Here is a 16,062-nt window from a genome sequence, read left to right as displayed (position 1 = left end):
AGATCACAGAAGTTTGCTGGCTAGTAATAGCATCACTGAGGCTTGAATGTGGCACTGTGGGTGTTTGGACGGACTGGCTGAACTGTCATCTAACCTTTTATGAGAATTTTGCTGTCTCTGAGTGGAGTCTGGTTCTCTGATGTACTATAAAAGCTTCTCTTTGCAAGTATCCATGGATACATGATGTTAATTTAATATTAATTTTATTTTGGAGAATTTCCTATTGGTCATATTCTTTAATACCTGATATTGGTTGTTTTGCAGCCCAGAATACTGTGGTGTTTAGTTACCTGCACCAACAGTAAGTACTATTGAATACATTGGAACTCTGTCCAGCATCCTTCTCCTTGTAGAGGCTCTGCAGGTCTGTCTCATGCATCTTGGAGTGGACCATAGCTAAAATAGGTTCTGAGTATCACACCCGAACGAGGACCTATTGGGTATTGCAACGAATGCCTGCTAGTCTACTGTCAGCATGTAACAGCTCAGTGCATCTTTGCCTGGATCTGTTAATTTTCATCATTAATCCTCAATGCTGCTTTTTCAACTTTCCCAAAATTTCATTCCTATTTTAATTCTACTACATTGTAGGGGATATGAAATGCATTATTTTTCTGTGTTTTATGTTGTCCTTTAGTGGCACAGTGAGCAACTGTGCAATTGAGAAACTCCATAGTTCTCTTGTGGTAGGACTGTTTTCACAAATTTCTCTCTCCTACTTCTCTTCTTTTTTTTATATTTCTTTTGGATATCATTCAGAAGAGATGTCTCTTTAGAAAAGAACTTTAGGATTTCCCTGCCCATGCTATGAGTCTCTCTCTTTAAATTCGGTTGTGTTATTCACAGTGCTGTTGCCAGTCCTGGAAAATGTATATGTACCTCTCAAATAAGCCTAGCAGTCAGAAGCTCAGCAGAATGGTAAAAGATAAAAGGAGTCAGCAAGACTGGCCTGGTCTTGTTGGAACCTCTTTTGTTCTCTGGTATGTTTTCTGAGCGAAGGTGTTGGAGCAGATGATCTCCAGAGGTCTCCTCCATCATAGTTTATTCCAGAACAATGTTTCCTCCACACTACGCAAGAGGCAGGTCAGTGCAGACTGCCCTGGTCCTGCACTGCCCAAAATGGTTACTGCCTGGTGGTGGTCACACGCGGTGCTTGTTACTTGGGCTGCTTCTATCTGCTTTATCATCATTTTATTCCAGTTCTATGGAACAAGTGGGAAAACATAAGCAGTAATGGAAAAGAAACACAATTAGCAGCTTTGTATTTCAGTGCTCTTGTGCGCACCTAGCTCTTGCACTTGGAATGGCATTACAGTGTCAGACTTAGCTCTGTATTGTGAACTACACATCATCCTATAGACTTCGTATATTAATTTCCCTCCTCTGTTAGCTGTCTTTAAAAATTGAAATTCTCTGTGGATGCTGAAATGGGATGAGATAGGACAGATTGGTAGGGTAGCTTTGCTTAAAACTCCAGTCAACTGAGGAATTTGGTCACATGTGTATGTCTCGTGATAATGGAAATTTTTTTTGTCTTCTGCGCACAATGCACAAAGCAGGTGAACTGGTAACCTTTCTGGCCACCTCAGATTTTGCTTACTTACTTTTGCAATATCTATTGGAAGCCATTTAACCGTTTTCCCTTTCTCTCCCCTTTTCAGCTCAGAGACACTAGTCAACTGCTGTTTTTATGGAACCTCACTACACTGCCACGAAGAGCACCAGCTCATCAGGACTGAAAGAAATCTGAGACTGAGTTGTCCTATTTTTCCTCTGATATCTTCACCAAGTAGTAACATTTTTTGAAGGGGAAAGGGAGTAAAGATGTTAAAGCTCCCCCTCACACCCCGTTAGGGTATCTGTACCTAATGTACATTTTCTTTAAAATTTAAAAAGATGTTAGGAAATATTTTATAAAACTTTTTTGCAATAAATGACGCATGAAATTATTAAAGACTATATGACACTTACATGCAATGAACCACTTGAATTATTAGTATGAAGAATCACTGCAAATAACTGGGTTTTTTTGTAATGTGACAGTCACATTTGTATGTTTTCATAGGTGCCAGTGATGGAGCCAATTGCCTGGGAAGCTGACTGTAACTTTTGAGCTTTTATTTTAATTCTTAACTTTAGCATTGCAATTTTCCATTCTATGAGGCTTAGTTAGTATTTAGTGCAGGTGTTAGCAGAGCTGTGATCTGTGATCAAAAGCATGTCCGAAACCAATTGTATTGTAAAATATGAACAGTCCTGCTATGCGAGACCAATATTTCCCACAGAGGTGATGGAAAGGACAGTGACCACAAACTCCCTGTACCTCTGTATTGTGGGAAAGCTCCTTCTGTGTGAATATGGTTGCATTTTATTTACGCTATTGTAACACTTAGGGAATCGAGAATTGCTGAATAATGATAAGAAGGGCTACAACGCAGAGAGCAGCGTTTTGCTTATAATACTGTAACAAGATGGGAATCATGAATGGAGAGTGATTAAGTGGAATGGCATTTCTATTTCAAATCATGGGTTAATTTTTCCTTTTGACATAAATATTTTTCAGATAGGTAACTAGTAGAGCAAAGGTTTTATTAGTGTTTCCGATGGTTGTTGACCTGAGTTGCATTGACTTCTTTGAATAGCTGTAAATCAAAAAAAGAAACTTAGTGGGGTTTATCCATTTTATTCCCCGTCCCCAAAGGTGTTTGATAAGACTTATTTCAGTGGAGCTTGTGAATGCTGGACACGCTGCTGAAGTATTGAGTTATTAAATATTAATTTATTCGTCACTAATTATTTGACATGTGCACATTTTCTCAGTGGTATCGTTTCTGACAAAGTTCTTAGCAGGGGATTTATTATATAACCTGGGAAGATAAATATTTGTTTTGAAGAAATGCAAATGTGCACATAATCTACTAAAAGTCAAATTTTTGTTTCTATAGAAGTGAAAAGACTTGTAGTAAACTCTTTTCCTCCTTACTAATATCCTGATTTGATTGGAGAAAATAGAGTGTCTTCGTCTAGTTCATTTAAAACAGAGATATCTTTCCGAGGGGTGTCTGTATCGGCACAGCCTGCATGTACAGAGCCTGAATTAATCACATATATTTTGAAATTAGGACACCTCTATCGTTTGGTTTGGATCTTGGCACCAGGTTTACACTTGTTAAACAATTGGAGAAGTGAGAGACTGGGACAGACACCCAAATCCAGGACACGAGTATCAGCAAGGCAGTTCATGCTTCATGTTGGTTCAGTTTCTATTTTTCCGAGGTAAATTTTGAGTATAAAGCCAGAACTTGAATGCTTACTGCCTCCTTCTTAAAAAATAGCTGAATAATGCTGTACGGTAGGTTCAAATTTCATAACAAGCTACTCTTTTTTTTTTTTTTTTTTTTTTTTTTTTGAGATTAATGTCTCTTCTACCATGCTTTCCCTTTTCACTAGTCAAAGAGGATCAGCCGTCTGGTCCCGTCCATGGCCTGAGATTTGACTGCAAATTAGAAAAATTAAGACATCTGTTTTGAGGAAAGGGGAAGCGATTTGATGCCGTGTTTGTGCTACCCTTTCACCTCCAGAGACCAAACCCTGATTGTATTGATAATAAATGAGGGTCTTGGCCTAATAAATTACATTTGTATATACACACACACGCACACACAGAAACCCACAGAAAAAAACCCCGAAATAATAAAACCCCACAAAACCAAACAAAAAAGAAGCCACCAAACAACATGGCACAAAACAGTTTCTGCTCAGGAAAAAGGCCCAGGACTGTAATAGCAGGGTGATTGCACATTGGATTGAAAACTGATTGATGTTGTAAGTAGAAGCCAGTAGTGCCTGCCTGTGTGACATCTGACTCTTAACCAGTGCTCGTATTCTCTCACCTTTGTGAGCACTTGTGCACAGCAGCTGAAATACAAAAAATACACTTAAGAGAGATGCAGGTCTCTGCATTGGAGAATATGGGTATATAAGCAAATAGCATAAAAATAGACAAGGTAGCTAACTGTGTTTGCGTTTGTTTTCACAGAAAGTATTGCAGCCGTTTTGTTTGAAACCAGATTTTCGTTTTGAAATGAAATTGTCAGGGAAATTCTAATGATAGAGAATTACAGTAATGTATTGCTTTTCACTTTTTTGCTTTAGTTGCTTAATATTTAAGCTTTGCTCCGTGCTACCTTCTTGTCTGTATATTGAATGGTCATTATGCCTCTTTCATTTTGTAGACTTGAATGAGGAAAATATGATTCACCCTTTAAGGTTTGCTGAGAAGTAAATGATAAAGAATGTTGTGTAACATTTATTCAAATAAAGCCTTGATTTTTTTCAGTGCTCTTTTAAAGGGAAATATGTTGAATAATGTTTTGATGTCATAACTTCCTTGTTTTATCAGTCCTTGACCCAAAAGCCTTTATGTTAACTTTTTTTTTTTTTCTGAATTAAACAAAAGATTAAACAGAGATTACTAGTCCACTGCTGGAAGTCTATCAGCTGGACAAGTCTCTAACCTACCTTACCTTTCACCACAGTGGCTAAAAGGTACCAAGTCATGCTCTACCAGCTGGATGCTTCCCACAAGCGACAGGAAAAAACTTTTATTTTTCTTGTGTAATTAGCAAGAAAAGATCATGTGTGCATGGTAGAGACAGATGCAGAGAAGCCCTGATGGCTCTGTTCCATGGCTGCGACCGAGACACCTGAGTCCCAGTTAAAAGAGGAAGGTGGATGTCATGGGAAGAGGTTGCTGCCCTTGCAGATGCGATCCCAGCACAGTCGGTGAGTGACGAGTGAGCTGCAGAGCTGGGGGCCAGCCCAGGGCTCCCCCAGCTGTGTTGGGCAGAGCAAATTGCACTGCCAGCACACGAACTCCATGCTGGTGCAGCAGCAGCAAGGCACAAAGCAGCTGAAACACTGAAAAGGTGCTGGGTCTTTGAATACCTGCGTGCTGCCTGCTGATCTTTGGCTGGTTTTTACTGCGATACTAACAGCTGCGGACAAGCCTGTCCATTGCAGGTAAGTGTGACTGCGTATTTCTCCATTAGGGAAGAAATGCCTTGCACTGGTGCCCCATAGCAGGGGGAGCGAGTTGTGCTGTGACAGCTAACACCAGTACTGGAGCTCTCCACTGCAGGCACTGCGGTCAAAGGAGGGCCATGGCAGCAAGTATTTTTTCAGATGGCAGAATCTAGAGTTCTACTCTCCCATTAATAGAAGGTAGCATTTATATAGATTTTTTTTCACTTGCATTTTTATTATTTTTATTGCTGTAAAGAAAAGATATCCTAATTTTAGTTGAGATCCTAGGTTAAATAAAAAATAAGCCGCTCCGGCAAACTTGATTTCTAGGAAGTTCTTACGTCAAGGAAGCTTTTTTTTTTATGGCGCACGGTGTGCCAGGAACTAGCAGGTGATACAAAGGTACTAACCCTTTTGTAAGTAAGGTGTTTTGCTGCAGTGACCTCTTGTCAATAGTCAGAAGTCTTTCCCAAAAATCAACTTCTGGAGTGCAGGGATTGTCCGCATGTACACCATCTGTAGGGACTGAGCCTATGGCCTCTGTGATGCTTTTGAAACCAGTTGGTGCCTCCTGTAACGGTGAGCGAACATCCACATCTGTCTGTTGCTTGGAGCAGAGCTCCAGCATGTGTGTTTTTCTTTTCCTTCACAGGGTTGTTCCTTATTCTGTCCAGATTACAGAAACTCCCATCCTCTTTCTCTCGTTATTCATTCATCCTTGCAGCAGTTCCTCTTGAATTGGTTATCCTCATTAGGCTGTGGTGGAGAGGGGAAATCCTGCTGAAATGTAATTGCTCACTAATGGTTTTTCCTTTGTGACATTGTGTTGGTAGCGTCTCACTGTGGGAGTCTGCTGGATTTGCTGCGTGACTGTGAAGCCCACAAGAGAGGTTAGCCAGACAGATTTCAGAGTTCTGCAATTACTCCATTGATTAATCTTCACTCCAGTAGTTCGGTGACAAAAGTATAAAAGTAACCCAGCCCTCAGCGATGAAGCCAGTCCTACACAATGCCGCTCAGTAATAGTGTTTACTGCTGCCCTGAAGCATCAAAAGGGTGATACTTAATGAGGGCAAAAGTGCACGGAGCAGCTGCTCAGTGCAGCTCCTGGCGCAGGGGGGTTTTGTGATAGCTTGCCAGCTAAAATGAGGGGTCAGTACAGAGAAATAAGATTTCCTTTAGGGTGAGACCAATGGGCAAATTTCGTAAGGAAATCGGGTAGATCAGTAACAGAGTGATGATGTAGTAAATGCAGACACTGTCACGTATTCATTATTTTTAAGCATTATGTGGTGAGGAGTGCAGTGGGAGGATGCAAGCAGTCACCTGCCTGAAGCCTCATCTGCGGCTGAGGAAATCAGGCGAGGGACACTCTTCCACTGCCTTTGTGATCCCTGGACTGACGTCCCTGACTGACAGTGCCCTCCAAGGCTGCCAGGAGTGCAAGGGGCTGCCGAGATTTGCATGGTGAGGTCTTTTTTGTGCTTTTGCACTTTCTGGAAAGCAGAGAACGTCGCTAGGCTGGAACGATTCCCTGACACGTGAGGTGTGCTTGTGTGCTGCGAGGGGCACCCATAGTGCAGCAGAGAACCCGAGCCGTTTTGAAAAGCAGCTCATCCCTCTGCCCAGTCAAAGGTAAAGCAATGCTGGAATTGCCAAACACTAATGAGCGTGCAAAGAGCAGCGGGACGCAGCAGCACCAGCCGGCCTCTACACGACCGCTGGGGCAGAAACAAGCTGATGTGCATGCAGCCTGGGTATCAACCGCCGCTCACCATCATTTTTTTCTCTCTTGCTCACTTGTCCTTGCTCAAGTCTTCATAGATGGATTTGTCGTTCTCCCTCTTCACGCAGGGAGGGTGAGTGGAGTCAGGGCTTTCTGAAGGCAGCGCGCAGCGAGCTTCAGCGTGTGCTGGGCGGCAGTAGGAAAAGGATCACATTGTTTGCTGGTTCATACAGTGCTGGCTGCTGATTTTTATTCTCCTGCAGTCTGTTTTTATGATTCTGCTCCTGCTTTTCCCCTGAGTGTTTCTGTGGTCTTTGTTTTTACTCCCTTGCTGGGTTTGGAGTGCAAGCTGTGGATACTCTGTGCTGGGCAGGCTGGACACCCCTGTGGAAGTTTTTGGGCTGTTCTGAGTTTGGGGTGAATATTCAGAGCCCAGGAGGGGTGGTTCTAATTTTGAAATCCAGGTTTTCAGCTAAGAGCTCCACATCTTAAGAGCTACGGGACTGGAATTTCCAAATGTGGTTGTCTTGGTCATTAAATATTACTGAGGCTGTGCCTGCTAGAGGGCTCGTTCAAACACTGAACTGCTCTGAGCCATCAGAGGAAGGGACTGGGAGCTCCAGACTGTGAAATGGTGAACACTGGACCACGCTAAATATACGATCCCAGAAATACTAATAGGGCACAGATAGACCCGGATAAATCTCTCATGATTCACTCAGTTTGCTCTGTTTGCCTTTGGAAAGGCAACACTGCGAATGGGCTGTGAGAACAGGGGCTGGGGTAGTCGTACATCATACGCCTTTTCATTAATACTGCAAAATCATATCAGAAGCCATTGGTTGCCTCTTGGCTTAATAAACTTGCTGCTGGCTGCAAGTACCATGGCATCAGCTGCATTTGAGCGTGGAGCAGGGATGTACAAGTACATTGGGGCACAGAGAGAACTGTCGCTTCAAGGGCAGCTTGGGGGCTGTAGCTGTAGGCAATAAATCCATCTGCTTCCAGCCTCCTTCCTTCCCAAAATTTCCAAATATTGAATTTTTTCCTTCCTCAGGTAGAAAAGTGCCCCACGATAGAGGCCATAGCCAAACAAGGTAATGGAAATGTGTCAGTCTTCACTGAGATAAAGAAGGATGCAGTTGTCAGAAGCTGTGCTCAAATGCAATTAGGCAACAGAGCACACAGCCCCACGGCCTCTCCAGGGGCCTGTTTTGCCACTTGGCACTCACCTGCACCACTCCAGGAATACACTTAGGAAGCTATTCCAGCAGCCAGGCACAAAGCTACCACCTAGACTAGATAATACCATTTCCCCCCCTCTTCCTGACATCTCACTTTACCAAGGCGTCAGTCAGCAGGGAGGGCGTTGCTCAGGAACACCTCCCGCGCCACTGCGCTTGGGGCTGGACCGGGCCTGGGGCCGCATTTCACATGCCAGAGTTAGAAATGGAACAGAAAAACCTGCCCGACAATGCGTGTTTATCCGAGATGAACGGGCACGACTAATGCTGAGCACCTGTGGCTGGTGGAGGGTCACGTTCTCGGTCAGTGGCCGTGGGGGACCCGCACTTGTGCACCCAGAGACCAGCATCCACCCAGTCACGGCAGGGAGCTGACAGATGCAGTGCAGGCAGTACTGGGAGCCAGGACCAGAATAATGGTCTCAGTCAGGCCAGGAAAGGCAAACCTATTTCTGCTGTGTCCGCTTAAGGAATCCTGGCTTTGTAAATCATCTCGGGAACTGGCAGATGAGAATCGGGCAGGTCTGAGGACTCCACGCTGGAGTCGTAGCTGCAGATGGTGAGGTATCCAACTGGAGCGATTACCACTGAACATGCAGAATCAGAAAAAGCATGGTTTATTTTAGTTTTCAGTTGGTTTAGAACCTTTAATCTATAAAGGACTTTGCTTTGTCAGGGTAGGCTGTAATGACTCTGGCTTAATGCCACAGCAGCCAAGAGCCTGACAATTTACTGTGGTGCGGCAGACAAACAGGCTAACCAGAGCCTCTGCTGATAAAAGGTACTCCCCAGCAATTACATCCTTCTGAGCAGGAGGCTGCACAGGTTTAAGAAAATTTAAGCTGCTGAACAAGAAAATGCTGGGATTCTTCCAAACAGGGGAAGCTTGTGAATGAGTAACGTTTTAATGCTGCACATTAAATGAGCCCCTACGCATCTTTACCTACGGTTAAAAAGAGGTGGCACTTTGATATAATTGGTTCTTGGCTGCAGCAGCCGGCAACAGAGCTCGGCCGTTGCAATAATCCCTTGGGAATAACACAGCTAATTAAAGCCTGGGAACTGGTGACCAGCACCTTCTCCTTTCTCTCTGGCTCTGTGCTAATCAGAGGTAGCTAGATCTCAGGGAAGTTTTGTGCTGAAATGTGCTAACCAAGGAAGGAAGGATTTGGCATCAAAGCTGGTGCTTTATCAAATCCTAAATATCCCAATGCAATGAGCTGAGAGAGCTTTCAGATCCTGGCTTAACAGCTGGGCGGGAGGGGATCAGCAGCCCTGTGCTTATGGTAAGTCATGGGCATGATGTATGTTGGTCCCAAGGCCTCTTTTCCAAGTATTGCCTCCTGCTGCCATGCTTGGGACTGGTGTTTTGGGAGACAGATCTTATGATGTGAATGGAGAGCTGCTTTTTTTTTTTTCTTTCAAGAGATGCTAAATCCCCCGAATCTTTGGTGAGGATGAGGGTGTTCAGCTCCTCTGAAGGCCAGGCCTTGGGACTGTCACAGTCAGAATCCAGAATTAGCTGGCAAAGCCTGCTTTCACCCAAGCAGCTTTTCCCAGAAGCTTTGTGCTGCCAGGGGTTTGGCAGAGCCCCTGCAGGTCAGGGCACCAATGTTTTATGCCCCCCTTGAGGGGGCCCTGCAAGCTGAGCTCATTTTGTGGACCTGATTTTATTCTTTTCTTTTCCGGGGGAACCAATGGACTGCTTTACTGGGTACTCCTGATTTGGAACGGGTTGGGCTGTCGTGCATTTTATAGCTGTGCTGGGCGCGGTGCAGCCGAGCTGCCTGCCGTTCTGCCACTGAGAGTTCATTGCTTGATGGAGCCGGGTTAATTTGCTAGTGGAGATGCTGGTGCTTGAGGAGACCTGGGAGAAAGGGGAGGAGAAGGAGCGAGAGGCGAGACGGGAGGCGCTGCCGGGACGCTGAGTGGTGGCCGTGGAGTGCGCAGCTGGCACAGCTGGGCTGGGCTCTGCGGGCGGCAGCTGCAGCTGAGGGAGACCACCCATGGTTGGGGTTTAATGCTGGGGCTTGAGGGGAGGCGAGAGCGCACGGAGGTGGGCAGCAGCACAGCTGCACCACGGATGTGGGGGGAAAGGGACAGATCTGGCACAGCTCCTTGTTGAGGAGTCAAAAGGCGGGAGTGGGTGGGAAGGAGCAAGGTGGTGGCAGGAAGAGGGGACGGGGCCTCACACGCTGCCAAGGGCAGCAAAAGGGCTTCCACTGCATGGTGACAGAAATGACCCTGGGTTTGTTCTTCTGCCAGCTTGGGCACAATGCTCTGTCAGGTTTGCTCACGAGAGTATGTGGCAAGATGAGGCAGGATGAGTGTTCAGCGGAGAAACCTCCTCAGGGCACCCCGCCTCCTGCTGCAGCACAGTGATGTCAAATAAACCAAGATTTTGACACAGCGTGTGGAGCCCAGCTCTGGTGGATAGCTGTGCTTTGCTGAGGAGACTGAGACAAGGCTTCTTCTGGGGATGAGCGAATGTTTGCTTGCTCGGGAACCTGTTGGACAGATCTTAAAGCTTTATGAAACTTCCATTTTGGAATCCCTGTCGGTTGCCCACCGCCAAGCACGGTGCTGCAGAAATGCAAGCTGCAGCTACCAGGCTGGGGGGGTTACAGAGACCCGCAAGGGTCTGCTGCCAGGGATAACCACAGGAAGAAGAATGGATTCAATGATGGAGTATAGGATGCTACAGGGACCCTGTAAAGTTACTTATAAAACCTCATTGGATTCTTCCAGTCCCTTGAATAAATGAAGACAGGCTGGAAATGGCTGTACTCCACTGCACACGTTGGGTTTACAGCATGGAGGGCTCCATCGTAGGGAAGGTTGTCTTGAGTGGGCCAACTGCTGTGTGTGAGCCCTGCTGGGGCAGCTAACCTGCGGATTTTCAGTAATTCAGGTTTTGTGCTAACCCAGACACCCACCCTGACCCTTCTCCGTCCAGGTTTGATTCATGAGGCGCAGCTGGCTTGAGTGGTGGCAGAGAAGCGGAGGGTGAAGATGGCTCTCTTGGGTGTCCCGCTCCCATCACACATGAAGAGGAAGAGGTAACAAAAGTGCTATAATCTGAAATTTAGCATTGTGAATAACCTGTACAGAATTATCAGAGAGCACATAGCTGTTTCCAGTTCCTCATTCTTACTCCTAATATTCCTGTACCATAAGAATGTTTGCATAGTCTCACAACTGAGAAGAAATAATTCTATAAGCTTTAGAATATGGTAATGCAGTGGAATGACTTAAATGACTAGACTGGCAATTACTGCGTGTCGCCTATTCAGGAAGGGTAGAGTAAGTAGAGGAAGAAGCAGCAGCAATACTGTAGACTAAAAGGGCTACTGAGCACGTACCAGTGAGCGTGAGGATTAAGCTCAGGGAACAGGAGTAATGGGCCCACCAGAAAAGAGGTGAGAGGCTTTTCAAGCACCCTTGTAACGGAAAGATAAACTGCTGGAGCCACGCTGGGCACGCTGCGTTTCCCAACATTATTTCTAGAAAGGCTTTCTAATACAAGATCCTTGGATGTTATTTTGAGCCACACTATAATGTCTAGAGACAAAAATCAGTGTACTGGAAATTGTTGGTTGAAGACCAACGGTCTGGGTTTACCCCCAGGTCTATGCACATCTACCCGTGTGTAAATGTACGTGTAATTTCCTTTTCTACCCCTGCTTTAAAAAAACCTAAAACTAGAAGGAAAAAATTGAGTAAATTTGACTAGAAACAAGAAGATTAAAACCAAAATGTAAATTTCTAACATGCTAGACAAAAAACATATAAATTAAAACCCCCCTATTATATTGAGGTAATCTTTGGCTGTACAGCCAGGAAGCTCAACACTGATATGAAGGCAAAAATTAAAAAATAAAACCAATGCATATGGGAAGATAAAACAGGTAGTTGCTATAAACTTGATGTAAGAGAATACAATCTTGATAAGGAAAGCTTAAAAAAGGACTGACTAACAAAGATAAGGATGATACAAGAGAAATTTTAATCTATTAGGACCAAAACAGTGCTCAAAATGCGGTGGTGGCCTGTTGCTGACCATAAAAGTACTGGTGTTTGGTACTTCTCAATTTGAAGCAAGTGGGATGATGTATTTACCGCTCTCTTAGTGCCCAGGTAGAACAGCAGCAGGGCAGAAAAGAAGCCTGCGTATTTCACCCAAACCAGCCAACGGGCTCACCCGCTTCACCTTTAATGTCTGCTGGGTACAGGGACTGGTCAGTGGAGCAAGAGGGCAAAGATGACAGCCTGGGCAAATAGAGGCTTGTTAATCTGACATCAGGCACAGGAATCTGAAAACAGGACCAGCAATCCATTAGGAAGGAATTAAAGCAAACATGCAATTAAAATCCATCCAAAATAGACCTCGCCATTCAACCATGCTTAGTAAGTCTAATTACAAAAACAGGCCACCTGGCGTGGCAGTCTGCAGCAGAGGCAATATTTATGGATTACTATCTCCAATATAAAATAAATGATGCACACGTGGATTAAGACTGTCTCCCTGACACATCTCAGTTTGCCACTGTCCTTCAAACCTGGTTTTCCTGTTCACATGTTCACATTTCCTGTGAGATTCTGCTTGAATCACTGCCAGACCTCCTACAATTTGACACTTACACCAGTAACTGAGAAGCAAATCTAAAGTCACTCCTGAAAATGCTGGTAAGAAACAGCACAATGGGAAAGCACATGGGAAAACAGATACTGCTCACTAAGCCAGGCCTGCCAAGCAAAGCGTGACTTAATTTTGCATTTAGCTGTGTTAGCACAAGTAACAAAACTTCCACAGCTGCAGGAACAGGGAGGCTGTGTCTCTACCTATCCCAGAAAATGCTGAGGGGAGATCTAAAACTTAGTTCATCCATTGCCATAAGGGTTAAGACAGCCTTTGAGGGTATAAGGAAGGAAGGAGTATGAATATCACGCCTTCTGTACAGAGGAGAAGGGAGATAAAGCTCAGTGTCAGTTCTGATGTCCCTGCCTAGATGTCAAAAATGGAAGGTCTGAGACACAAACATTATGGAAATGCTGGAGAGAATTCTTTGCAGGGAGGGACTGAAAGCAGCCCTGTCTCTTCAGCTTCTGGAGAAGCCCAGCAGGTCCCTCCGTGACTGCAAACACGTTCAGGGAGAAAAGACCAGGTACTAAATGTTTTTTATTTGGCAGGCAAAGTAAGAAGGAACAAAGGCGGGGAGCTGAGGGCAGACAACTCAAAGCCGAGAGAAGGCGCATGCTTGTTACAGTAAGGGTGAGTAACTATTGGAACCAGTTAGCAAGGCACTTGTTGGTTTAAGAGCTCTTCTGTTTAAAAGGTTATGTTTCATAAAACATTTTTTTCTTATTAGAGGGTGTAAGCCCAACACGTGTGACTCAAAACACCCCGGCACTGTGGTGGAGTTGTGGCCAATTACAACAGGCGGAAGCACCGATTACCTTTCTGGTGGCAGCTGCGATGACTAGTTTAGACATAAAAAACCCAACCCAAACCCTTAAAAGTAAAAAGCAAAATAAATGCAATTGGTCAGGATTTGGACAATGCAAAAGGAGTTCTTTCAGGCAATTAATTGCAATTTTTACCTGGAGGAGAACTTTCTGTAATGGCAGATAACACATTCCGGAGGTTTCTGTTCTAGCTGGAGAATGGCAATTGGAGTAGGTATGACGTGTGGATTTGGGCCCTCAGTAATGGTGAGCCCCATCTCCAGGGTCACTAACTGGCCTCTCTCACACAATGCAATTAAAATATAAACACAAGTGTGAAAAGCAAATCAGCTGCAATTCTCCAGCTTCATTTGTTCTTCCTTTCATTTTAAAACTACAGGTACATACATATCAAGCATCCAGCCGGGAGGCCGCGCGCTTATTTGATGATGTGTTTGCACAGCAGGTAGTAATTTCACAAGTTTTGCTGTATTTTCCAGGATAAGTTAACCAGCCTCCACCCAAGATGGCATATTTGCAGCCTTCCAGCCCTTTACAGATGTGAAGCAGGAACAGAAGGGAAGGAAGAAAATTTCTCACTGACCTCATTTGTAAAACGAGTAGCAGGGGTTGCTAAAAGCCACTGCTTCCAACTTTGCCATACGCTGGTAAATGACATATATGCACACAATGTGTATCGTAGGTAATAACAATATATAGAAAATTTAAAGTATTCATAGTAGCTTCAAAGTGGTTCTGCTCACATATGTTCTAAGGGCACATATGAATGCTGCAGGTGAGTGAAACCTGGGGCACAGACTTAAGCTGCTTCCCACTCGGTGATGCAGGACTGGCGCTAGCCTTGGTAAAGGAGACAAAAGCCTGGCTGAACTCCTTTCCCCACTCTCCAGCCCCTGTGGAAAGTCAGCTACTGTAACTGCGGAGCCAGTGGACTGCCTGGCTCCAGGGGCAGACACACTGTACTGCTTTCCAGGGCCAGCCACTTTTTCCACTTTCAGGCAGCACAGAGCTTGCAACGGTGAGAACTGACACCTCCACCCAGCCCATGCTCAACTAGGAGCTCTAGAGAAGCACGATCCAGACATATTCGAGTGCCTCAGTTTGGGCACAAGCCAAGCTTATGACCTTCAGCCCCGGACAGCTGCTTTGAGGCAGCTTGGACACTTTTGCTCTGTAGCATTCCAGGTTTCAGGAAAGATGAACATTTACACCAGTCCCAACACTCTGCCCAACCGAATAGGCCTTACCTGAGTCTGAAACGCTCAGTTCAAAAAGCAGAGTGGTTTTACAGCTAATTAGCTTATCTGGACCTGCCAGGCTCCTGGGCATGAGCACACCTCTCAGCAGCCTCCCTCACACCCCCATGGCCCTGGTGAGCTCAGCCCTCTTCCTGGGCACTGCAGCCTGACACACCCAGGCACCAGCTGGCAAACCCTGCTCCAGCAGTGCTGCAGCTGCTCTGAGGAGCAAAATCTTTCTTTAAAACCTCCCATCCATGCACCTACCCCTTTACCCAAACTTCATTAGTAAAGAAAATTGAGCCTTGCACATTAGAAACTTTACTCCAGTAAAGCATGGCATAGTTACAGTTTCAGCACATGGAAATCTTAGAGGCTATTTGCTGTTACTTAGTTAAGTGACATGTTAATTATGCAGAAAATTAAAGGCTGCACAGGCCTCACTGCAAATGAGGGCTCCTCTCCCTTTTGACAATGACATTTTAATTCCCAGAGACTTGAATACACACTCACTGCAGGCTTAAGATTGTAGTTACCTGTTTGTTTGTAAACTAAGTCAAAACTAAAAATGGAGCAAGACAGAGTTAAACAACGCTAGGAAAAACCCCTCCACAGCTGCAGAGACAAAACCAAAAATAAAGCACCAAGAACACCTTAGCTTGAGAAGCTATTCCTTTCAGGCATAACAGCATAAGAACTGGAGCAATAAAATTTCAGTCCTGAAGTCCACGCACAGAGACTTCCTGAAATAAATTTAAGATGACAATGAATAGCCAACTAACAGCCATCATTAACTATTTAATTAATAATGTGTTGAAATCTGTATGGAGACAACTCAAAAATCTGCCTCCAATGTAAACATTTTAGCATTGATACACAAAACAGTCAGTAGTAACTACAAAAGACACCCCTCCTCCAAACTCTGAATGAACTGCTGCAACAGTACCTATATGTATACACGCATACTTCAAAAAGTCTTCAAGGTCTAGTGCATTACAAAGATATTTTGCAATCAACTTTAACACCACTTACTTGTTTGCCATTACGGATATCTGTAATATGAATGAATCTCAGACAAGCAAGTTTAATTAACTTTATGATACTATTACAAAGTGTGTGTGTGTGTATACACACACACACAGAGGCAAAGTTTCCTTGTTACTTTCAGGAGAAATTAATAAAAAGTAAACAAACTGTGATGTAAGAGTGGCCTGAGGTTAATTTCCTGATAATGCTATAAGACAAAAAAAAAAAATCAAATACTTCAAATTAATACCTTGCAAGTATCATCTTTGTGCGTGGCTATAAGCACTTTTAAAAACAATACCACCATGGGAAGGACTCAAATAAGGCAAAAACTTCA

General features: G+C 44.5%; 1 protein-coding gene and 1 long non-coding RNA gene across 2 annotated transcripts in view; both read left to right on the top strand.

Annotated features, from left to right (window-relative positions):
- PWWP2A (PWWP domain containing 2A) overlaps window positions 1–4,357 on the top strand; it is a 32,367-nt gene extending 28,010 nt beyond the window's left edge. The window contains exon 3 of the mRNA XM_075102081.1: window positions 1,662–4,357. Coding sequence (XP_074958182.1) covers window positions 1,662–1,675 — 14 coding nt within the window. The 3' untranslated portion in view covers window positions 1,676–4,357. The remainder of the gene's footprint in view (window positions 1–1,661) is intronic.
- A 6,571-nt stretch (window positions 4,358–10,928) lies between these two features.
- LOC142061259 (uncharacterized) lies at window positions 10,929–15,878 on the top strand. The gene is made up of 3 exons (XR_012662085.1): window positions 10,929–11,054; window positions 13,186–13,267; window positions 13,941–15,878. It is a non-coding gene; the product is annotated as an uncharacterized LOC142061259 (long non-coding RNA).
- Window positions 15,879–16,062: the final 184 nt, after the last annotated feature.

The sequence above is a fragment of the Phalacrocorax aristotelis genome, chromosome 8 (genome assembly GCF_949628215.1).
Source record: "Phalacrocorax aristotelis chromosome 8, bGulAri2.1, whole genome shotgun sequence".
NCBI classification, from domain to species: Eukaryota; Metazoa; Chordata; class Aves; order Suliformes; family Phalacrocoracidae; genus Phalacrocorax; species Phalacrocorax aristotelis.
Note: the sequence above shows the minus strand (reverse complement) of the source record. Positions and strands in the feature narration are given on the sequence as shown.